The sequence below is a fragment of the Harpegnathos saltator genome, unplaced genomic scaffold, assembly GCF_003227715.2.
Source record: "Harpegnathos saltator strain DR-91 unplaced genomic scaffold, Hsal_v8.6 scaffold789, whole genome shotgun sequence".
Lineage (NCBI taxonomy): Eukaryota > Metazoa > Arthropoda > Insecta > Hymenoptera > Formicidae > Harpegnathos > Harpegnathos saltator.
The window spans coordinates 103,757-128,141 of NW_020230636.1; the positions used below are offsets into that span (position 1 = coordinate 103,757).

The 24,385-nt window shown below is 45.0% G+C and overlaps 1 protein-coding gene across 40 annotated transcripts in view; it reads left to right on the forward strand.

Moving 5' to 3' along the window:
• The window catches only part of slo (calcium-activated potassium channel slo), a 112,549-nt gene extending 89,909 nt beyond the window's left edge, over nucleotides 1-22,640 (forward strand). For 10 of the 40 annotated variants that reach the window (XM_019840679.2, XM_011138602.3, XM_019840678.2 and 7 more), the window contains exons 14-28: nucleotides 972-1,040; nucleotides 4,291-4,341; nucleotides 7,191-7,211; nucleotides 10,339-10,401; nucleotides 13,009-13,041; nucleotides 13,351-13,483; nucleotides 16,040-16,099; nucleotides 17,936-18,332; nucleotides 18,709-18,892; nucleotides 19,034-19,099; nucleotides 19,345-19,481; nucleotides 19,649-19,761; nucleotides 19,887-20,048; nucleotides 20,851-20,944; nucleotides 21,197-22,640. In XM_019840679.2, the coding sequence (XP_019696238.1) occupies nucleotides 972-1,040; nucleotides 4,291-4,341; nucleotides 7,191-7,211; nucleotides 10,339-10,401; nucleotides 13,009-13,041; nucleotides 13,351-13,483; nucleotides 16,040-16,099; nucleotides 17,936-18,332; nucleotides 18,709-18,892; nucleotides 19,034-19,099; nucleotides 19,345-19,481; nucleotides 19,649-19,761; nucleotides 19,887-20,048; nucleotides 20,851-20,944; nucleotides 21,197-21,277 (1,664 nt within the window). In that variant the 3' untranslated portion in view covers nucleotides 21,278-22,640. The remainder of the gene's footprint in view (nucleotides 1-971; nucleotides 1,041-4,290; nucleotides 4,342-7,190; nucleotides 7,212-10,338; nucleotides 10,402-13,008; nucleotides 13,042-13,350; nucleotides 13,484-16,039; nucleotides 16,100-17,935; nucleotides 18,333-18,708; nucleotides 18,893-19,033; nucleotides 19,100-19,344; nucleotides 19,482-19,648; nucleotides 19,762-19,886; nucleotides 20,049-20,850; nucleotides 20,945-21,196) is intronic. The other 30 variants (XM_011138607.3, XM_011138606.3, XM_025306561.1 and 27 more) reach the window with 16 other exon arrangements.
• The last annotated feature ends 1,745 nt before the right edge of the window (nucleotides 22,641-24,385 follow it).

Here is a 24,385-nt window from a genome sequence, read left to right on the forward strand (position 1 = left end):
AGGCACTTCGGGGAGAGACCTCGGAGAGGGCCACCCTCGCTCGCCGACAATTCCGTCCATGTCACACGCGACATACCGCATCGCATCAGGCGAACACTCGTACACACCCATGTACACTACATCCACACGAGTTTCCCCCCTCGATAGCGACTTGCGTTTAACCAGTCACACAGATCAGACCTAACCGTCCATGTACAGGAAACGGTACTACCCTAAACCCTGGGCAATCAACGTTCCCGTACTCGATTATCTCACTCGAGTACCGGACGACGTGCGTGATCTCGATGTCGATCGTGACACGCGACGGATGCTAATTCGATCCGAGATTCTAGGTGTTTTATTTTTTTTTTTCTACCTCTCCTCCGCCGAAGAATCCGCTGGGCGGAAGTAGCAGGAGGAGACGCCGAAGGTAACCATTATCCGGGATGAGCGAGAGCTTTTCTTTTCTGTTTTCTCGCCATCTTTTCAGCGTTGCCTATCTTGGATTATGTATACCGAGTGTATCCGTTTCTTTATTTATGTGATTGAACGTTCATATTGTGACTAATGCCGTGCGCGGATTCGTACGTGAACGACGTGCGCGGAATCTTCGTGTACGCGCAGGAACACTTCCTTTCCAAGGAGAGAGACACCAGCCTTGCTGAGACGACGCGTTGATCCGTAGAATCAATTTGGACTTTTGCTGTTCTCGTCGACGGCAGGAATTATCGCGTATTCATCCGTTCTTGATGAAACTGAACGTTCATGTGTGATATGATACACATAAATATAACTTTATCGTTCCGTTCGCACGCACGTGCACATACGAATTCCGCAGAAGCTACGTGACTAAAAGACGCGTCGATCGTTCATGTCCCTGCCCCCCTCCCCCCGCCCTCCTTGCCCCCAACCCCTTGTGTAAATACGTTTATTCATGCGTTTATTTGTACACTTACAAACCCGTGTCTGGGTCGATCGCTGGATTTTTGCAGATGTGGGGATGATGATGATGCAGACCGGCATGGTGAAGGGAAACACTGCCTACAGCAGTTACCTCGACGGTATGCCTGTTTCCGACTTCCTCTTCTATCCCGTTCATATCCCGTATATATATATATATATATATATATATATATATATATACACACACACATACACACACACCCATCCGTCGCAGCTCCTGCGAGAATTGGTCGGCACAAACGAACACGACGTTTCGATTCTCGATAACATTCAATCGACGAAATATCGTTCGCAACTCTTGCCTTTTTAAAGATCACATTTCTGCATTTCTGCGTCGATCGCGTATCAGACGTATCAGACCCGTGTTCGTTGTCCCGACGAAAAAGCGTTCTGCCGGAATCGGTATATACTTTCCGTGTCAGTGAGTCAGATGCCATTGAGAGAGAGAATCTCGATCTTAAGCGCAGCTATCGACGTTTACACATAACAATAACCGCTTTGTCCGAAATATCACGGAAAATTACCGTTTCCGGCAGAGCCAGCCAGACCTGACCTGATATTTAACGAGGTAAGATGGCGTAAGTGATAGCGAATGTACAATAGTCAGACCGGCGGACTCACTACCACCGTGCACTTACTCCACACTACCTGTACTCAGTACTCTCTCTCTCTCTCTCTCTCTCTCTCTCTCTCTCTCTCTCTCTCTCTCTCTCTCTCTCTCTCTCTCTCTCTCTCACTCTCTCTCTCACTCTCTCTCTCTCTCTCTCTCACTCTCTCTCTCTCTCTCTCTCTCTCTCTCTCTCTCTCTCTCTCACTCTCACTTTCTCCCTCTCTCTGTCTCTTTGTTTCTCTCTATATCCACCACTTGGACCCGCTCGATTCGTACTATTTATCGTTGGGCTTTTCGCTAGAGCTGATGGCTGATAACACGAGCGAGTTATCGAGCATCACCCTCTTATAATAAAAGCAGCATACTGTTACGTTACGTAGCATTAACATTGTTGGCCGCTTCTTCTACTTCGACACATGGGCCGAGGCCGAGTATAACAAGCACGCCGGTTGGACGAGCGGACGGTCATAACGTCGCAAATCGATCAACTATTATGCAACGTTTAGCTTCCGTTCATCGCAAATACAGTGGTCGCTTCCGCGCAGAAAACGCATTCTTGCACGTTGCCGAGCCGTACATAAATATATATTACATATATATCTATGACTATATACATATGTATACTTTGTGTCTTCACGTTGAATGGCTGCCACGTATCACCAATCGACGAGCTTCGCTCGTACGATACCGTGTTTCAGGTGCTTGCTAACAATTATCGTTCTTAACGGTTGTTTCAGTGTGCTTACGTGGAGTTTTATTAATAATTTACATTACTCCTGGCGCCGCAATTCCCCCAAATTGTCGCCCGTCAATTACGCACTCCTTCCTATGTGGCCTGAAACACCTTCCGACACGTTCTATCCGTCACGTTGATAACGATCGTGCGACAATTTGGCGAAATGGGGTGTCATTCTATATATAAGGTTGCCCAATAATATATCACTTATTTCGTATTACATATCCCTTTTGTATCAGCAGCAAAGTTGAACGCTGTCTCTTTGGGTCCCTTTGGGTCGCCTTGTATATATATATATTGATATATTTATTATGTAAACGTTGTTTTTGCACAGATTGGAGGACATTTCTTCGTGAAAGTTGTCCCGCCAAGAGTCGTCGTACGAACACGCAAAAATGCAAAATGCAGATGCAAAGGTATCGGAAAGTCATCTTGGTGTCAACTTTCGCAGGAAGCGTCCTTGTATATCGCTCGATTTGCGTAACAAGTTCTATAATTAATCGTTGTTCAAGTCAAGCTAACGCAGTAAATTTTGGCATTATTTCGTTCACCCGATTCGATTTGCAAGTCGCAGTATTGGTTACAAGACTAGATTGTGGTTAGGGACGCCCGTCGTTTGAGAATTTTGCGCCAGTGTTCGAATATGCTGCATTGACAAAATATTTTTCTGCACCCAGTTGAAAGGATACGACATGTACTCTTACTCTACTTGACATGCTTTATACGCAAGTTCTCACTTCGAGCATAATTGTCAAGAAGCCCGGACGTATCGTTACGTGTTATTATTTATTTATTCCTTCTTCCCATTCGACTTCGACATTCAGGATATTTTAAAAAAGAGAAAAAGACGAATCTACACGCGGCGGAGGTACGTTATTAAGCACGACATCGATCTTCTGCTCGTGCACGTGAAATTTCGTTTCCGTGATATACTTTCAATGTCGCTGTGCGCGAGTGATTAATTGGGTACAGAGCACGCAACCGAAAGCACCGAAGACATAAGCTTATACAGCTTATACAGGGACGATGATAATCGATGCCCAGGGTTTATCGAACACACATCGGCTAAAAATATCTCATTTCCCCTTTCCACATATCGAGCATATTTGACACCACTCACCAACATCACAACAATAACGCCGACACTGCAACCGATATTGACTTTTGAGAAAGCGTATCTCTCACACTCTCTTTCTCTCTCTCTCTCTCTCTCTCTCTCTCTCTCTCTCTCTCTCTCTCTCTCGCTCTCTCTCTATACATATATATATATATTTTTTTTTTCACAATGCGAGATATTCTCCTGGATATACGTGGTTTAACCGCACAGCGCAGATATACGATCTCTAAATGTTGCGACCCTCACAGTAGGCCGAAGTAAATTATGCAATGATTGTAACACCAGTGTTAATAATAAATCTCTCCATCGAAGGTCACGTTACAGTAAGCCACGATGACACTTTCGCAAGAGGGTCTATGGAACGGAATGTATTCGTGACATATGAAATCTGCGACGCTCGGCCTTGCCAGATCTTCCCTCCGAAAGTTACTTCTAATGCTTCTTTCAATGACGAGAGCTTCTGTATGAACTAAATACGCACGCATGACTTATTGCCACGAGCAATCACGAGCAATCGAGCTATTGTGAATACAATTGCGACTATTGTGAATACACTGGTCACACGAACGATCGAATTCGAAGCTCGAATTCGATCAAGAGGTTCGATCGAGAGATATGAAGGAAAAGAAAAGAAGAGAGAAATACGCGTAACTTTTAATAACTTTTACTAACGATTTTTAATAACTTTTAATAACGATTTCTAATAGTCTAGATTTTTTTCATAAAAATAAGTCTCTTAGTGTATTGACTGAGTGCTAAACGTGACATATCGATCGGGACGACGGATTTAACCCCCAAACCCTACATCCGTTGAGACCCCCGCATCTAGGTTGACATTGTTTTGGTGTGACAACTAACAGCTCTGGTTCTCCTCCCTTCGGGCAGTGGCCACATTCCGGAAAGGCGTGCGAGCTGTTCAGATGGTTGGAAGAGCAAGTACGTATCCCCCGTGTGTAGACTGTGTACCAAGTGTCATTTTTTATCTTAATCCTAACGCGGAGATTCGCGAAGAGTAAATTCTCGTCGGGCGGGACGCGATTGCAAAGCGCGAAGAGGAAGACAAAAAAAAAAGAAGAGAAAAGAAAACTATAATTTGTCAATTGCGATGGCAATGGCCTTTGAGTCGATAACTTTAAGTCGAAATATTAGCGCTCTTATTGAAACGCTTTAACTTGACGAAATTATAACTGTGTGTGAATAACCAAGTTGAATAACCAAATAAAAGTAACGTCTGCTGTTTTCACTAACGATTCACAAAGAATACATTATAATATAAAAATATATATTTGTAATTTTTTTATGTGAATATGTGAAATTCTTCGCGAATTTATGATATAATACAGTTATTTCAAGGCGGGAGAGGAATTTACACATGATATGTATTGAAACATTTGCATGGTATAATTCCGGCGTAATACACATTCTCTTGTACTCGATATAAATTTATAATATTAGCAAATTTCTCATTGAGTAACTTCGATTCAAAGGTCATGCCCATGGCGGTCTTGTTAATGATTTTACGACGTTTATTTAACGAGTGCGCGTTGTTCAAAATTCAAATTTGAAAGTAAGTTTGCATCAAAGTCAATGTATCTTGAAACGAGTTCACGAAGAGGCCTTGACGATTATAAAAGCTCGGTATAAACGTTCGTAACTTTTATACGGCGTTAAATTTTACGTATTTTATTTTACGACGAGTTGATGATAAATTCTGATCGCTTATATGTTATTTATCTTTTTTCTCTTGGTAATTGACGATAAATTTCCGTCTCTCTCTTTCTCTCTCTCTCTCTCTCTCTCTCTCTCTCTCTCTCTCTCTCTCTGTCTTTCTCTCTCTCTCTCTCTCTCTCTCTCTCTCTCTCTCTCTCTCTCTCTCTCTCTCTCTCTCTCTCTCTCTGATTCCCTCTTTCTCTCGTCAAGGCCTGTTTCATTAATAAGTTCTTCGCGATTCCTAAGTCGTAAATTAAACGTTTTCGAACGAAAGACGAAACAACGAAGATCAATGTCCACATCTCCCGTAAAACAAGACTAGCACAACGTGTGTGTGTGTGTGTAGTGTGTGTGTGTGTGAGAGACACGCCACAGAGATTGTTGTCGCTAATTGCGTAACGTCCATTCTATTGTCATAAAGTCCACATCTCCCGTGACGAGACCCGTGACAATGAAAAATAAAGTAGAAAAGAAAAGAAAGGAAACGATCGATGTCGTTGTGCTAATCTGCCAAAGTTCTTTCGAATTGATAAATGGTTCCAACGTAGACACCGTCGTTAGTGTTTGAGTCCCTATTGGTGTGGTGTTCTTAACTATTTTTGCAACCGAGATTACACACTACTACTATATTATCAGTGTCGTTTTTGAATGTAGTTCTCCTGAAAGTTTGTAAATGTTACTCGATGGTTATTGTTGTGAGTGAATTATTGAAATTAATTCAATTGAGAACCCGCGTGATGTGACTGCCTTGAGTCTGAAACTTATTACCTCCAATTGACCTTGCATCGGTGTTCGATATCTAATATATAACTCGACGTGTAACTTAGCGAATACTTTAGTACTAGTCCTCTTTATTGTGCGTGGAACTTTATATAACCCGTCCTGTGGCAGAGAGACAACGAACGTTGATACCGAAGGACTCTCGTGTAAAATGTAATCGCCGACACGTAACCTGTAACATTCGGCCTCGGTGTATCCCTCGAATATTTTCGACGTCGTAGCAAATGTCCCGTGACAATCATGAGTGTCGCCGTGCTTTATGAAGTACCTGAATTACTTACGTATGTGTGTCCCCCGAAAGTTCGCAGAGCACTCTTTGAACGTACGCGAATCCGTCGTCGTCATGCCGACCAACGCCGCGCGATCGCGCCTATTCGTTTTATTATGGTCAGATGAACGTTATATCCTCCTTCCCCTCGCGAGCGATTAACGGCGAAATAATGCACTTTCGCGCGCGTCAACGAGTGTTCCGCGCCGTAAAAAAAAAAAAAAAAAGAAAAAAAAAGAAAAAAGAGCGTTGGCTATCGGAGCGGCCTCGCGAGCAATTTGCTTCGCCATCGGCGTAAATATCGATGAAAACGTTATAATGTACCGTCGCTCATATCCGTTACTCCGATTGCCATACCGTTTTTTTTTTTTACTTTTTCTCTCTTTCTCTTTCTCTATCTCTGTCTCTCTCTCTCTCTCTCTCTCTCTCTCTCTCTCTCTCTCAATTTCTTCCCGCTTAGAAGGGGATCGACGCTCGCCGATCTCGCGAGCATCGGTCCTCACGATGTTTCGATACGACGGAATTACACGTGAGCGATGCGCGCGTAAGAGAGGTAACACGCAGGTAACAGGACTATCGGCGAGCCGACGACTAATAATCTCCACCACACTGTCACTCGCATCGCTCATTTCGAGCTGCGTAATACACACCTACACGCAATACATACACACGCTCATATCACGCGGCTCATTCGATTCATACGCAGACGGAACACGCATTATCAGCATCCGCATTAAGTGTCAAGTGCACACACGTACACGCACACATATATATATATATATATAAATACATATACACACACGTGACACGCGAGCCGCGCATATACACCGGTGGATTGACGCGAAGAGAGTAAAAGGAAAAAAGCAGCGTATTAATACGTACACACACATGCGCGCGCACGGGTTTTCACGACAGAACTAACACACACGTGAACCGCCAGACCAGACTCTTTAATTAACTCTCTCTCTCTATATGTGTCTCTATCTGTCCGAACTATCTTCTCTTCATCTCCTCCACTACCGCATAGGTGAAGATCTCTCGTACGCAAGTAAGTTCAGCCAGAGCGCCGGTGTGTTATGTATAAAATTAACACGTTTATATGCATTCCTACCTCTTGTATACATATTTACATACGTATAACTGTCGCTCTCTCACGTACACGTGCCGCGCCGCGGCCGCGCGAGGATTGTCTCTCACGGGAGGACGCAAGTTCAGACTTTATAGGCGCGACGCGTTGCACGCACGCGTTGCAAGGCGCGTCGTAGAAACCGTTGATCGTGTTTCTAATGCGCGAGCGGGTAGGTTCCACGTCGAGTCGATTTCACGGTGCAACACGCTGTCACCACCGCAGGCGCACCTGCCGATGAAGCGTACCACCTTGTGCACGTTTATTCAAATACACACGCCGCTTGATCGATCCTCCGATTTTCCGACTCGCTTCATCTCCGAAGGAAACGCTGCGAATCGACTCGCTCTGGCTCAAGCTTACGGGACGAGACCCATTGCGTTCGATCGTACGCGCGGAGACGCGCGTCTCTTCCCGTTGCGGAGCGTCGCGCGTCGCGGAGAATCGACAGAGAGAGAAAAAGGATAGTCGGAGGCTCGTATCGCTGGATCCTCACAAGGAAGAACGCGTTACGGGCACGTCAATCTCGGGTCGAGTCACGGGTGGAGCTCACGGAGGGATCGTATTAAAGTCAGTTGCACGTCGGTTTAAGGAATAATTACGTTACGGCGCACCCGAAGAGACGAAGGGGATTCTTACGATTTTACGTAGATTTTCGGGGGTGCACTGATAGAAAGATATAGTTGAATTAACTATAATCTCACTATGTTTCTACTATAGTTCATCTCGGCGTCAACCATATTTTTATAGTTCGTGGAACCTGCAAAATATAGTAGGATAAACGCAAATATATAGTCAATGATTGTCTTAAATAATCGTTTAGTTACTTTTACCACATATATGGTAATTTCTCATTCACAAATATAGTGAGATTTAATATTCGTATAGTTACATCTGTCATCATTTAGCAAATATTCTGGTAATATTGACTATATAAAAGAGTTACTTTACCTATCATTTTATATTTGTCCATCCATACAATAATTTTAGTTTAACTTACTATAATTCTTAGTAAAAATATTATATAGTTGGTTATAGTGTGCCTATATCGTAATTATTACCGATATTATCGTAATACTTACTACAAATATGATATTTCGGACTATAATTTAGTTACTGCCATCATTATAGTTCCAAATATCATATACTTCTCTCTCAGTGTGCGATGCTCTCTCTCTCTCTCTCTCTCTCTCTCTCTCTGTCTCTGTCTAAATTCATGTAAAAAACAATATAAAACGTGTAAGGAAAGCTCCTGGTGCGCGTCTATTCTTTTGCTCGATTTAATCTCAATTAATTTTCTAAATCTTTGCGAACGCGATGATTCCGCCGATGCGTCTCATCAAGTTTATTCGTCGATTCGAACTGTCTCCTCCCGTTAGTCTCCCCGTATACGTATCGTCGTCCCGGCGAATTTCGCGTAATGTTGCGTTTTACGGCGACATAAACGGCGAGGTACAACGAGGGGTTGCGTTCTGAGCGGTGCCAGCGTGGTTGGAACCGCTTTCTCGGGAGGGTCTCGCTTCGATGCGCACTCACTTTGACTGTTCGAGCGAGGACGACGCTCGCGCTCGCGCGCGGCACATCCGTACGCTTCTAATTAGCGCTGTTTCGCTCAACGGGTCTCGAGTAAGTGCGTCAAGGGAAGCTTCACACGCGCATCATAAGCCTCCTCCATTCGTCGTCCACACTCCTCACCGTCGGTCCCGACGACGTCGCCCGCGAGAATCGCGATCGACGCATCCCCGTATCGTTCGCTCGTACACGGCTAGTTCCCGCGCGGACTCGAAACTCAAAAGTCCCCCCGAAAAAGAAAAAAAGACAGAAGGATTCCCCCCTGCGCTTTTAGTATAGAAGAGCTCGATAATCTTTCATGCACACTCTCTCTCTCTCTCTCTTATGATTTCTACCCGAGCTTTCGCACGTGCCTTTATCGTTTTGCACGTGAATCCTCTTCTCCCGCCCCCCCCCCCGCCCCCGCCCATTCGGCCGGAGGATACAAAAGCACGCGCACTGACAATTTCGAGTAAATATTCACTGCGTAAGGTTCATGTACTGTCTCTTTTCCCTTTTCCTTTTCTTCTCTTCTGCATGCTTAGAACACAACGTTATAGCACCGTGTGGGACGCGAGTGGAGACGACAACGTGTTGCGCTACACCGCGCTGTTGCGCGTTGCGAGCGTAAGTAACAAGCGAAATCGGTTTCCTTGTGCGATCGTTAAACATCGTCTTCTCCGCTTGCGTCACCCTTGGCATGAATTAGGAATGATTTGGGCACACTTGCATGTTTATGATCGTAGGTCGATTTTAGTGCCGTGTCTTGTAACGTTCCCGCAACGTGGACGAAAATCGCTTCTTAATATATGCAGATTCTCGTGGAATCTCTCTTTCCTTTTCTCATTTTTTCTCTCTTTTCCCCTCCCCCCCCCCCCCTCTCTCTCTCTCTCTCTCTCTCTCTCTCTGTCTCTGTCTCTCTCTCTCTTTTTGATTTCATTCGCACGTCACGTCCACGTTGTTACGGGTTTTTGTAATTAGATTTTCAAAATGACACACACACACATTTGTCGACAGTTTCAGTAGTCGTACACGGTATTTGATTAGAATTAATGAAAGGCCGTTTCAGCTTGATATCGTAAACGTTTTACCTTCATATTTAATTGTCATATTTGATAATCGTTCCGTTCGATCTACTTAATGTACATATGACTATACGTGTATATAAGTACATTTAATTCAACGGTTAACACGCTGACAGATCAAATTTTAATCTTTTTATGTTTCGTTATCATTGTAGATCGTAGCTCAAGGTAAGCACACAAATTATTATTATTTCTGTTCTCGCTACTGAAGAGTAATGAAAGTAAATTGTAAAATAAGAAAAGTCCGCTGTCGCGATTTCTGATTCTGCGATCGATAGACGCGCGCGATGCTGAAACGGAACTTCGCTTTCCAAGCCGTTCAATCGCAGATTTAGTACTGTCCAACAATAGAGTAGCGATTAGGCCTTAGGTAATTAGTTAGGGTAGCTAACATGTGTAGTGGTTTGTTACAGACGACCACCATCCTCCCCCCACATTCACTCCGCCAGAACTGCCCAAGATGGTTCACGTAAGAGGTACAGTCACACCTCAATCAAAAACCATGCTACAGTCTCGCAAGCTGCCCTCTCTGATTTCGATCGGCAAATTACGCGCAATACATACGGTCACACGCTGACGAAAAGTCGCTTGTTGAAGCCGAAACGACGGTTGAAAGAAACGACGTGCTTAAAGAGAATCGCTGCTCAAGACTGACATCGGAAATTTGATCATTTTATCCGCTTCGTCGAGCACGCTTGAGCGATTGGTTCTTATCACGTTTTGTTCTATCGAGTGATAGCGATTACGATTGTTTTTTGTTCTCTCTCTCTCTCTCTCTCTCTCTCTCTCTCTCTCTCTCTCTCTCTCTCTCTCTCACTCCTCCACATTTTTCCTTTTCTTTCAATAAAAAAATTTAAGGCGCACTGATTCTCCTCGCCGCTAGAGAGAGAACACTGGAGAAAGTGGGAAAAATTAATAATCAAGTGTTACAATTTTTCGTTTTTAATTTGACACGTATGCTCGTGTGTTTTTGTCGCGTATACTACTTTCTCCATTATGATTGACGAATGCATGCAGCTGTCGCAATAGATTCAACGAACGACACCTGTTCATACTTTTCCGTTGCTTCAGTTTCGGTCACCACCACACAAGTGTAGCGTGCACTTTTGATTTACAATAATTTACGTCACGTTATATATTAATGTTAATTTATTTCGGTTTGTTTTATTTTCTACTTGTTACAATCTTCCTATGAGAGATGAGTCACCGTTCTGTTCTGTATCTCGAAAATCGCTGAAACGATAGATGATTGCACAGAACACAGTTTTTTAGTATAGCATTGCAATAGCATTCGGTAGTCTTACGAAATTTCTTTTCCGCCGTTCTCCCTCTTTCTTTCGCTCGTAGATCTTTAAAGCGTTCGATATTTTTTGCTACAACTTGATTTCTGATGAACAAAATGTAGTGATTAATTTACTTCTTGGTTTGTGAAGAAGGTTTACAGCTTTCTTTCCGTGTAGATTTACGTATTGTACGACGGACAATGCGTATCATTTTTAAAAGCGTTGATAAGTCTACTGTACGAAAAAGTAAATGAACAGGCAATATTTCGTAAAGTATCTACGTAATTGTTTGACCTTTTTAATTAATAACGGTTGTCGCGGAATATTCTGTCTCTGCTACAAATCGACCCGTTTCGTAAACGGCAAATAATTCTAGGGGAAATTATAACGGGAACGGATTACATGTAAAAGTTAACTGCCGAAAACAAATTAAAGTCACGCGAATTGACTGAAATTTGCATAATTAAAATGTTCGAAATGTTTATTGGTGCTCGTCTGCGTAAGTAGATCTCGTTTAATTGCACAAGCGTTTCTCATGCTTTCGTGTAGATTCTCTGCGAGAATTCCATTCCCGATTTTATCCTGATCAATTCGCCTCGAGGGATGCTTGACGTGATAAATTACAGACACAGCTCTATTTCGAGTCACCAGATACTTTTTCAGCCACGGAACAAGTTTGAGAAACGTTGTTTTAGCTCGAGTACTTTTATACTGAGTTAATTTCTCCCCTTAACTTCTCTGTATCGTAAATAGAAGTTTTTCGTCTCAAACGTTTAGAATGCGCCTGTTCTACGATTGAGTCGTTGATTTTTGTGAAATGCGCTTTTGAGATCGATAGTATCACCTTTGTGAGGGCGGATTTATAGTATTTGTAGCTAGCACGTTAGATTAATCGTTCCCCTATAATATAAAAGTTTTTGGTTTTGATAACATCTGGCAAATATATGTGTATATTATCCACTTTATATTTTCATTTTTGTCATCGCAGAAAATGTTCAAGAAACTACCGCGACAGGCGCCATATGTTGTTCCTATAAATTTTTACAGTGCCGTAATGGTCAGCAATTCTTTCTGAAGCTGCACTTTAATCACTCGACTTTCGCGCGAGTTAAATATCCATTCCTTTGCATTTCGGAAAATGTATCGAGTGATGCACAATACGAAATAATGAGTAGAAATATTGCACCGGCACTCGTTTACTATGGAATTTTGCGAGATTAATATTCCTTCGAGTCAGTAAAGAGTCATCACGAATACGTAACGTAAAAATTGGCTACCAAATCTTCATATTAGACGTCATATTTTGCGAAAAATATATATTAAAAAAAAATGTCGAACTCTTATTCTATAACAGAATGATAGAATTTCAAAGTATAATCTCTTCGTAAAAGAGTGCATCTTGTACAATTTTGTGTTTTATTCGAAAATCACGCAGAAAGTAAATAAGCTCGATTTATAAATATCTCTTCGCATCAGTCGCTCGCCAAAAGAGAGATAAAAAGAAAGAAACGTTTAATTCGCGCGTCAAAGCTGCGCGACTGCGAAGGCTTCCGACTTTATTGCCGCCATTAATTACTAAATCGTTCGGCACATGCGAAGCACACGTGTAGGGTGAGGTATGCGCGCCTGTAAGCATGGGGCTGTAGGCTCATCATCACGGAAATAATACGCGCTGTAATGGGGGGGAGTTAGGTCACGATCAGTGTGACACTCTAATCGTCTCGATCATTGTTGCTTTGCCCATTATCGATGGCAAATAGGATGCTTAGATACGAATTAACGCTGTTCTATCGATTTTAGGCGAGATCAGCCGCGAACGAGATGACCCGAATGGTAAGTCTCATTTGTGTAATCCGCATATGTTACACCGTCGAAGCGTTTGACACGCGGTACACGAGGATGCATGTTTCTGAAGCGAACGTAATTGTAGCATAATACGCGTGAAAGACTTTCTGCAGTTATTCAGAACTTTGCAACGGGATACGCGTCATTTCCATTCGATACGAGTATCTTCGTCAACAATGTTAATCACGCCGCGTCTTTACCGCATCGCACGTTCGCACGATCATCAGTTGACCACTGTTGATCAGACGTTCGATGATCAGTAGTTCACCACTGCGAGACTGCTTCCTTGTGTTGCAGCGATGAGAAATCATCGGAACTCCGTTGGGATGACCATGATGAATTCGACGAAGCAAGTCAACAAGGTGAAGCCGAACGTAAACCGTGCGACGAACGACAGCATGTCCAGTCCGAATCAGCCGTATAATCAGAGGTATCTAATTACGCCGCGCATTCTAATTCCGCCCTCGTCACCTGACATGTACGCATCCAAATGTCATCATTCACATCGTCGGAAGGAACACATCTTCATGCGCGACTTTCATTGATCCACCGGGTAATTCAATGACACGCCTGTCTTGCATCCCGACACGTGCGAATTTCGCTACTGAGAATTATCAGGAGGGGAAAAAGAAAACCGCCGTTAAACGAGAATAAGGAAAAAAGGACGATCTTGCTGAGGGGCGGGGGGGGGGAGGCGGGAGGGGGAAAGGACGAGAAAGAAATACGGCGTCCGGATTTTCCAATTCTTTTCTCCGCCTTCCCTCGTGTTTGTGTCACTTTATAGCGAGAGATTTACAGTGCACTCGACATGTAATACCGACACACTGTGAACAAGTGAACCGCTTTCTTGAATCGCTTGAATGTAAATATCTATCTCGAGTACGCTCTTGATCTGTCTCTCTATCCTGTCGTATTACAATGTATTATTATTTTTGTACTCCGATTGTACAAGCTTACATATGTAACCTTTATAGCTGCACGATTAGAGTTACACAGAGTTACTCTCTCACTCTCTCTCTCTCTCTCTCCCTCTCTTTCGCGTGTACGTACCATGTATACAGGGGTTATTCAAATCGCAAGTGGAATTCACAGTTTCTCGGAAGGAACAAGACACGGGGATATCTCGTCAAGCCGTTCTCGCAAGGGAACTCCCCTGCGCGCACGCCGATGTGTCGCGCGCGCAACGCTTTGATCTGATTGATGAATCGGCGCAGCAGATTTTTTGAATAACCTGGTTGAATGACCGTAACATCACAGAGTAAATGCAATCTTGAACGTGCGCCTTTTAGTTTTCTTTAGTAAATGCGTGTACACACCTCTCAGCTGTACGATATTAATCCATTAATAAAACAACGTCCCATTTTGATCGAGTGCACTATACTATACGAACTGCACATTAATGTGTATCGACAACCTCTGCATTCGTGTTCTTTTTTTCTGTTTTCTTCGAGTCAGCATGTTTCTGAAAGTGTTGAACGTACTATCCACATATAACCCGCAAAGACTTAACGTGCCGATTCTCGGTAGAGATCTTCGATGCGATCCAGAATCATCATTCATGATCGAGCATTAGTCTCACATTCGCATACACCGAGAGAACGAAATCGTAAGACCTGAAAAATTTCAGCGGAAATGCTCCCGCGGACTGTGTATTTTAAAAATCAGTTATTTCGTCAAGATATATATAACACTTTTTTTCTTGTTGTACTTGCATACAACAATATTTTCTTTCAATTACTCCTTTGATTATCCGATTGGATCTTCTTACATTTTTTTCGAAACCGTTGTGTCTTAACGTGCAATCTGTCTCTTCTCTCTTCTTTGAAGCATTTCGTAATATCGCCGGATTTATTCTTTATTCGTTTGTATCGTTTCTTGCTGATAATTACCGTTGTATTTGGCAGTACATTATATCGGCGATATCGGTGTTTTCAAGAGAAATTACGCGTCGCAGCGTACGAAATGTCGCTTATTCATCGCATTCGCCTTCCATTGTCACGTTTCGTTTCAATCTTCATGTGCAATGTGAGAGCTACGTATGTACATATATATATATATATTTCACGGCCTCCGTTATTTCTACTAGAAGAGAATCCGTCTCTGATCATGCGTGTGAAAACCAATGCAAAAGTATCTGTCGAATCATAGCGCGTTCGCAATTTCATTTTAATTCTATCTCTATCGAAAACTTCCAAAAGATACTGAATGTGTGTTTCCCTTCTTACCTATCGAATATCGCGTGGCAAAGTGTTAGCTGCAATCTCGTGGGAAATAACAGCGAATAAGAAAAAAGAAAGATCGGTGCTTCCCATCGTTTCACTCAGCTACTGACAAAGGGCGCCGCAAACTTGAGCGACAAACGATTCGCATAAATCACGGGAGAAATCGTTCGCGCGAGAACGATAGCCACTCGTACTACTATGTTATCGGACGATGCGAGTAACAGGCTACAGGTGGTCGTTGACATTTTCCGATGAACCTGTTACACGCCCGCTAGATTAGTTTCTGCAGTTTCCGCTATTATTCCAAGATCGGAGATTCGATCCTTTTTTGCCGAGCAGATCGCGGATTCGCCCTTTTGGCTGCGCTCTCGTGCGCGTGCGATCGTGAACGCGGATGTACAATTGGAGATGCAGCATCCTCGTGAGTCGCGATATCTCCCTCGAGAAATAACGGAAGGTCAAATCACATTCGCGATAAGTGTAAATATATAATCACCGAGGAATCATCCCATCATTGCCATCTGATCTTATCATAATCTTTCTCTTCCTCTGTCTTTCTTTCTCCACCCTCTCTTCCCCCTCATTCTTTTCCTCTAGCTCCGTCTTCGCCCCCCCCTCCCTCATCTCTCTCTCTCTCTCTCTCTCTCTCTCTCTCTCTCTCTCTCTCTCTCTTCCTCTCATTCTCTCATCGTGGGCCAAATCAGAAAAAAAGAAAAAAATTACTTGGGAACAGATCCAACGTTACGCAAACCTTCTGATTCCAGATCGCAAGAGGAGTCCGCATACGCTGGCTACCATCTCGCCTACGAAGTCAAAAAACTCATGTACGCTTCTGTTGTTAACACTACCTTGTATTGTGACGTGATCATGCGACTGTCATCACCCTAGGGCTGTTTAACAGCGAACATGCTCCCTGCATGTCAAGTAACTCGTTCGAGTAACTCTCGATTCGCGACGGAGAGCTTGTCGCATCGAAAGCCCGACGACGGGCGCACTTTTTTGCACGAGAAAAGAGACGCGCGCGCGCGTTAATGAGATTTCTTCTTCAGTTACAGATCTGAAATTCCTCGACCGCTGTGCACGATTTAATTACTCTCCGCGAGAGAATATCATTTGCTGCCGTTCCGTTCCGTTTCTAACAATCGAGCGGACTAGTGTTTACGAAGGAAACATACTACATAATTGTCTTTTCTCCTTCATCTCGCCGTGATAATTAAACGTACTAATTTGCCCGTTCTTTCTCGCGATCGTGCAACAGAGTCCGATCCGCGCGAGCGCAGAACAAAACATCAGTCCGCTGAAACGGACGCGTATATCGCGCGAGTCGCTCTCTCTCTCTCTCTCTCTCTCTTTCTCTCTCTCTCTCTCTCTCTCACTCTCTCCCTCTCTCACGACAAGGTAAATTATTAGCTACAGCTGGGTATAAGTACTACAAGCGCGAGAGCGGTATCTTTGGTCGCGTTAAATTTTCCATCGAACATTACCTCTATAGCGTCTGCCCGAGGTCGCGCTGCACTTACACGTAGCACAGCCGGTCCGCAAAAAAGTATAGAGAATTCTATGTGTTTTACGAGGATACTTAATCTCGGGCAACATACGCGACTGGCTTTAACGACGTTCGTAAAACACGGCGAGTGTCGTATGCGAGAATGCGATTGACGCTGGCTTACGTGTCCCGTCTCGTCGTTCGGGATGCGTGAGAAATAGTCGCGCACCGAGGCTCGAGGAGGGCGCCGGAGACTTCGATCTCCCTTCTAGAGAATTCGCCGAAATTTTATCGCGCCGTCACATATGTATCTAATTGTACGCCCACGTCGAACTCGGACTCCGTCGTTGTCCAGCCGCTAGTCCCCGTAACGTCCGACACGTTAGATCGGAGTGAAAGTCGCGAGATTTACGGAGAAGGCTCGCCGCTTGGAAGCTTGATCACACACCGACACTGTATTTACATGCATGCAGTATAGATAGCTTAATTATCTACGAATGTATCTTCCGTATCTTTCTTTGATACTGTCGCCGCTGCTAAATCGAGTAACTGGTCATCCAACTCGCTCCGACAAGGGAGATCTAGAAGATCTAGAAGAAGACTCGCGCCGATTTTGAAGAGTCTCAGTTGGATTATAGACAAGTCACAAATCACAAAACGTGAGAAAAACACGTGTTTCCTTTTTTCTCCTACGCTCCAAGACTGAGAACGATTTCCAGGAGCACCTATGAGAATAACATGTCTCTTCTGCAATCAGATCTCCAAGGCTCGTGAAAATGTCGCTGACGGACATTCTAGACTTTCCTTTGTGAGGGACATGGAGCAACCAGTACACCAGTAGTGCTAGATAATAGAAAACGAACGTCGTGTACATGAGATGCATGCGAAGATGACTTAACGGTCTATCTAACGGTTGATTTAACGAGAACTTAGAGCAAAAAGGAAATTCTCCGTGCGCGATGATATGTTCTCCTTTGAGCTTTGTGCGTGTACATTTATTTCCGAACGATGTAAGTGTTGCACTTAAATCGTGTCGTTACCGTTCCTCTCTAGAATACAATCGACGACGACGTTTTACAGCAGTAAATTCGTTCACACGAATGATTATTATACAAGATCGTATCTAGCGTGAGATGTCAGAGGCCCACGTCACGACGGCACGCGATTTTTCCAGGCCAACGAGCCGAGCCTCGGGTGGCACGAACGTCAACAACAACGGCGGTCTTCAGGTCGGGATCGCTGACGATCAAGCGAAAGATTTCGACTTCGAGAAGACCGAGATGAAGTACGACTCGACTGGGATGTTCCACTGGAGTCCCTCTCGCAACCTCGAAGACTGCATACTGGATCGTAATCAGGCGGCGATGACAGTCCTGAACGGGCACGTGGTCGTCTGCCTGTTCGCCGATCCCGACTCGCCCCTCATCGGACTGAGAAACCTTGTCATGCCATTACGAGCTTCCAATTTTCATTACCACGAGCTTAAACACGTAGTGATAGTTGGGTCGGTGGACTACATACGCCGCGAGTGGAAGATGCTGCAGAATCTACCGAAGATATCGGTTCTAAATGTGAGGATCCGCTCTCTTTTTCTCTCTCTCTCTCTCTCTCTCTCTCTCTCTCTCATTCTCTCTCTCATTCTCTCTCTCATTCTCTCATATAATCGAGTGACCGCGACGTCTCTAGTGCAATCACGCGGATCTTTCCACCCTTCATACTCTGGACTTGAATCAGTCGCGCGTTCTACACTCGAAGACGTTATCAATCATCGCGACATTTCCGTATCCGATTATGTTAAATCTTGACCCTCTCGATCCGCAGTAAGTTGAGAGATTCACTTTGCGCGTCAGCATTATTCAACTTACACCCCTGCATTCCGGTGTCTTTTTATTTCCCTCGCGGGAAAACTCGCGGGCAAAACGAGAGTGCAAGGACGATCTTTCGCAGGGTTCACCACTGAGTAGAGCCGATCTGCGTGCCGTTAACGTGAACCTGTGCGACATGTGTTGCATCCTGTCGGCAAAAGTGCCTAGCAACGATGACCCTACCCTCGCCGACAAGGAGGCCATTCTCGCATCCCTCAATATCAAGGCCATGACTTTCGACGACACGATCGGCGTGCTTAGCCAAGGTAAGCAGCCACGTAAGCAGCAAGAGCGCCTTCTTGTCATTTGTGCGAAATCCCACATTCCTCGATTATAATCGAACCAGCGTCCTTAAATCGAAAGTGCAAAATATAGCGGATAATCTCAACGAGATAATTTCACCGTAGTTGGCAGTCCGATCGTCTTGCAGCGACGAGGATCCGTTTACGGGGCGAATGTGCCAATGATTACAGGTAAAAATCTTGCTGAAATAGAGGCATGTTTGATATATATGATTAAGTATTTTGAAAGTCTTCACACACGCATTCCCTGATTGCTGTCAGACATGTTAATTACAATGTCAAGGACAATTGTATCTTTGCTTTAGAAGAGTTTTTCTCCGTGATTTACCGCGACGAACTTTCCTAACATTGAAGCGTCGAAGCATCGACGATGCCTGTGGCGCATCATTGTTGTTGACGACTGATCGCTGTTCCAGAACTCGTGAACGACAGTAACGTGCAGTTCCTTGACCAGGACGACGACGATGATCCGGACACGGAACTCTACCTCACACAACCGTTCGCCTGCGGCACTGCCTTCGCAGTCAGTGTGTTAGACTCTCTCATGTCGACGGTCAGTATCCGAGAGTATTCGCTCTCGCGTTGCGCGACCACGTGTTCCTCGAGATTTCCGCTTCCCCGAGGTGTCACACGAACGTAATACCCGTCGAGATACCCGCGAAAAAGAAGGAAAACACAAAGGAAAAAAGATTAACTATACAGTTTCGGCTATACTTGCAGACATACTTCAATCAAAACGCGCTGACTCTGATCCGGTCGCTGATCACCGGTGGAGCCACTCCCGAGTTGGAGCTGATCCTGGCTGAAGGGGCAGGTTTAAGAGGAGGTTATAGGTCAGATCTCACGCAGATAAGAGAATCGATATTCTCTCTCTCTCTTTCTTTAGCGTCTCCGTTGCTTCTGCTGGCCGGCACATGCGTGTTTGATTAACGCGAGGCATTTCGTTTCGTTTTTGCAGTACGGCGGACAGTTTGGCCAACAGAGATCGCTGTCGCGTTGGTCAGATCGCGTTGTACGACGGGCCATTGGCTCAGTATGGCGAGGGAGGCAAGTACGGTGACCTCTTTGTCGCAGCATTAAAGTCATACGGAATGCTGTGCATTGGTCTGTACAGGTACAGGTACCGGACTTTTTTTCCTCTCTCGATGGTATTTATTGGATTACCCTACGCACTACATTCTCTACAACATTGTATATATATATTATTATATATACCGTCTGCGAAAACAATGACTTACTCCGATTGCTGCCATTATTATTGTACCGCCGTTTATTACCTCTTATTACTACTCACGTACTTACTATGTGACTTATGATTTTCTTGCCGCACACATTTTGCACTTTGCGTTTTTGCATCATGAAAAGAAAGTATAATACGAAACGACAATTGTAAGTTGCCCTCATCCAAAAAATACCTATCATTTTTTACTATTCTCTGTCTCTACTATTCTCTCTATTCTCTCGCTCTCTCTCTCGCTCTCTCTCTCTCTCTCTCTCTCTCTCTCTCTCTCTCTCTCTCTCTCTCTCTCTCTCTCTCTCTCTCTCTCTCTCTCTCTCTCTCTCTCTCTCTCTCTCTCTCGCTCTCTCTTTCTCTCCCTCTCTCTCTCTCTCTCTCTCTCTCTCTCTCTATCGTTCTACCGTTCTCTGTCTCTTTGTCTCACCATGATATTTGTTTAGTGTTTAGTTGATTGTCATACATGTTTCACATTCGTTTAGTTTAGCTTAGTTCACTTTAGTTTAGCTTAACTTAGTTCAACTCTTAAACTTTAGTTTAGTTACACTTGTTATGTATATATATATATAATATATATATATATATATATACATATATATACTATATATAGTTCAGCTCGTGTACTCTCTCTCGTCGACGCACTCGCACGTCTCCGTTGCACTCTCTGACCTGTGCTCGAATCTTCTAGGTTTCGTGACACTAGCTCGTCATGCGACGCCTCTTCCAAGCGATACGTGATCACGAATCCACCCGACGAATTCACTCTGTTACCTACAGATCAGGTAAAATATCATAAGTCTGACAATCACACTATGCATATACATTTACTTTGAAACTATCTAACGAGAACCTCGGTGAGATCCAATCCAAAGCAATGCGGACTTAACGACTGACACATCGTCCATTCTCTGAATTTGTTCGCGAATTTGTACGCTTGATCGAAGTATAAACTTGATGTTGACTGATTTCGCGTCAGGCGACTCCCGACGACACGAATCGCGCTCTGTATCAGTCGGTTATCTTTCAATCGTCAGGTTTTCGTGCTGATGCAGTTCGACCCGGGTCTCGAGTACAGGCCGAGCCGAGGCGCCCGCGGCAAGGACGACTCCTCCTGATTGTTGCTGTGTAGCGCCCTCACCGACGGACCATATTCCTACATCTAATCGCGCGTTGGAAGCCGTCGTGCTGTCCGTCGTCTCTGCAACCGTCTTGTCTTCGTCGTAGGAAACGTCCGTCACCACCATCACCATCATCGTGTGACATCGCGCGTCATCGACGAGAGTCGTCATTGCGAGCGTCGTGCGCGAGGCAGCTCGCAGCTTGCCATGTCCGTTTCCTCGCTCGACCGTTGCACCCAGGCGACATGGGGAGCAAATGCGACGCTCGTCAGCTCGTCAACCCGATCGCTCCACGGTCGCGGCTTCCGTGTCGTTTCGTTCGACGCGATCGTTCTCGCCGAGTCGATCTCGACGCTCGATTACAAAGATGTCTCGGCAAGACGACACCTAACCGAACGATCATCACACCGGAGCGAGTACGCGACACGTACGCGAGCGAGCGATCCGAACGAAAGCGGAAGAGGACGACGACGAACGGGAGAACACCATGCCGGAGAAGAAGAGGATGCGGAGGAACGACGGAAAGTGGCACGATGCTGTGCGGTCCGAGGGTAGCTACACGTCATGCACTCACTCACTCTCCCTCTCTCTGTTGGAGCTGAATTACGGTCGTCTTCGCAACCGACGAGGGCGACAAGGGCCGTGAGGACTGAAATCAGACACTTCGCGAAGCGTAACGCTGTGTTATCGAGTCCCCCGAAACCACCGACCCTTCGCAACCGGGCTGGAAGAAAGTGTACGCGGGGTGTACACATGTAGCTTAACGTCTAACACATGGCTTAGCCCTCGACGGGCTATACGGAGTTGTGTATAGCTTAATGTTTAACGCGCGGCTGTCAGCCTCGACGAGCGCTGTGGAATTGCACAGTAAAGCCACGCGCGCGCGCGGAAGAACAATCGCCGAGTCGTGGCGGAGTAGCACGTGTGATTAATGTATGTAATACGTATGTAAGCCACAGAGAACACCGTCAACGCTCAACGAGCGAGCTGTTGGGAAGAGCCGACGTTGAAGGGAAGGGCAGGAAGAGGTGTGAAAGGAGCAGCAGGAGAAAGAGCAGGAAAATAGAGGAGGATAGGAGTCTGCGAACGCAGCGAATTGGACTCGTTCATCGACGTCTCGTCTGATATCGAGAGAGTGACCGGATCTCTCTCTCTCTCCCTTTCTCTCGCGCGCACGCGAAACACGTCGCGAGAGACCGTCGTCGGCGAATCGTCTCGTCGGCGACGAACTCCGGACTCGGCGCGACTCGAGTACCGGGACGGACGAAGTGCGCTCGAACGAACGTAGTGCCGGACTACTACGCGCAACCCTTACCTCGTGTGTCTTGTTTTATGGCTAATGAAACAAAGGGAAAAAAAATATCTTAATCAAGCACTTTGTACAGGTTCTATATATATATGTATATATATATACATATATACATATAAATAACTATACGACAAAAGTACCCTTTTCCACACAACTTTAAGTATATAAATCGTCTATATATCGGTATATATACATTATAGGTATATATGCACATATATATATATATATATATGTATACATAGACATTTTCTCTTTTATATATTTTTGTGAAACTCACGTGTGTATATATACGGACGTACATATATATATGAAAAAAAAGAAAATATACGTATATGTAAGAGAAAAATACACAGATACACCTGTACACAGATATATCTTTTCTCACAAACACACATTCTCTTTCTTTCTCTCTCATACATTCTCTCTCTCTCTCTCTCTCTCTCTCTCTTTCTTTTTATTTCTCTTCATTCTATCTTTCTTTCTTTTTTCTCCTACTACGCGTGCACACGTGTGCGCGTGCCGACACGGATTTGTACTTCGCTCGTACACGGCAAACACGCACACGTAATCACACACGTACGAGAACAGGCGTGTATATAAGATATGCACGCGCGCGCGTGCAGTCACATAGAGAAGTACAATCTACATTTCATATATCGACACACACGGTCATACTTACATACAAAACACACACACACACACACACATACAGTATACACAAAAAGACTCACGCATACACAGATATAAGTATATACACACATCTGTATACACGCACATACACGCAGAGTCGGAGATCTAGATCGGTGAAGATTGATACGCACGTGAGTGCGCGCGTGCGAGCGGACATATACGTGAGACTGTTCTACAATTAAGTGGTAACGTAGAGGCTTGAGAAGAGCCAAGGAGGACTACCGAAAAGAGGAGAAAAGTACAGAAAAAAAAAAAAAAAAAACTACGTGACGACGATAAACGTAGGACGCGCGTTGTCGGCCACCGCGAGAGACGCCGCCGCGATTTCGCGGTCGGACATTGCCGCCCGCGCAAGTCTCGCGCGGTACGGGAATCCACGCGACTCCGCGAGGATGCGTGAAGGAGCGAAGGAGCAAAACAAAAAAAAAAGAAATTAACAAAGGGAGAAAGAGAAAGAGATTGCGAAGCGGAAGCAGACGAAGCGAGAAGAAAACTAGCTGTGGTAGTCGCTGCCGTGTTTCGTATTACGCGTACACCTTGTATAATCGTCGTCATCGTCGTCGCCGCCGTCGCCGTCGCCGTCGCCGTCGCCGTCGCCGTCGCCGTCGCCGCTGCCGCCGCCGCCGCTGCCGCCGCTACTGTTGCTGCTGCTGCTGCTGCTGCTGCTGCTGCCGCTGCTACTGCTGTTTGCAATATCCACGTGCACTGTTCACTGCCACTGCAGTTCGTGTTATATATCGTTGTACATAACTTTCTATGTATAGCTCGAGTGAGGCGACGAAAGTAAGCGAGGCGAGGCGCGCGAGTGTGGAACGCGCACGCACCCTGCGAAGTACAAAGGACGTAGCGAATCGGTCGCGCGAACACGGCCGAGTTGCACCGACGCTCCGGATTTTAATCCTTTTAGTTGGACGTGTCCTGCGCGTACAAAGAGCGGCTGAGATACGGTGAGATATCACGACTACGTTATTGGCGAGAAGATCCTCCTAGCAGTCACGCGAATTTTTCTCGGGAGAATAGGCGGGAGTTGAGCGTTCGTGTCGATATTAACGTTAACTTCGGCCGCCGAGCTGCGGCCCTTCCTGCGAACCTGATGAAACGTGTCC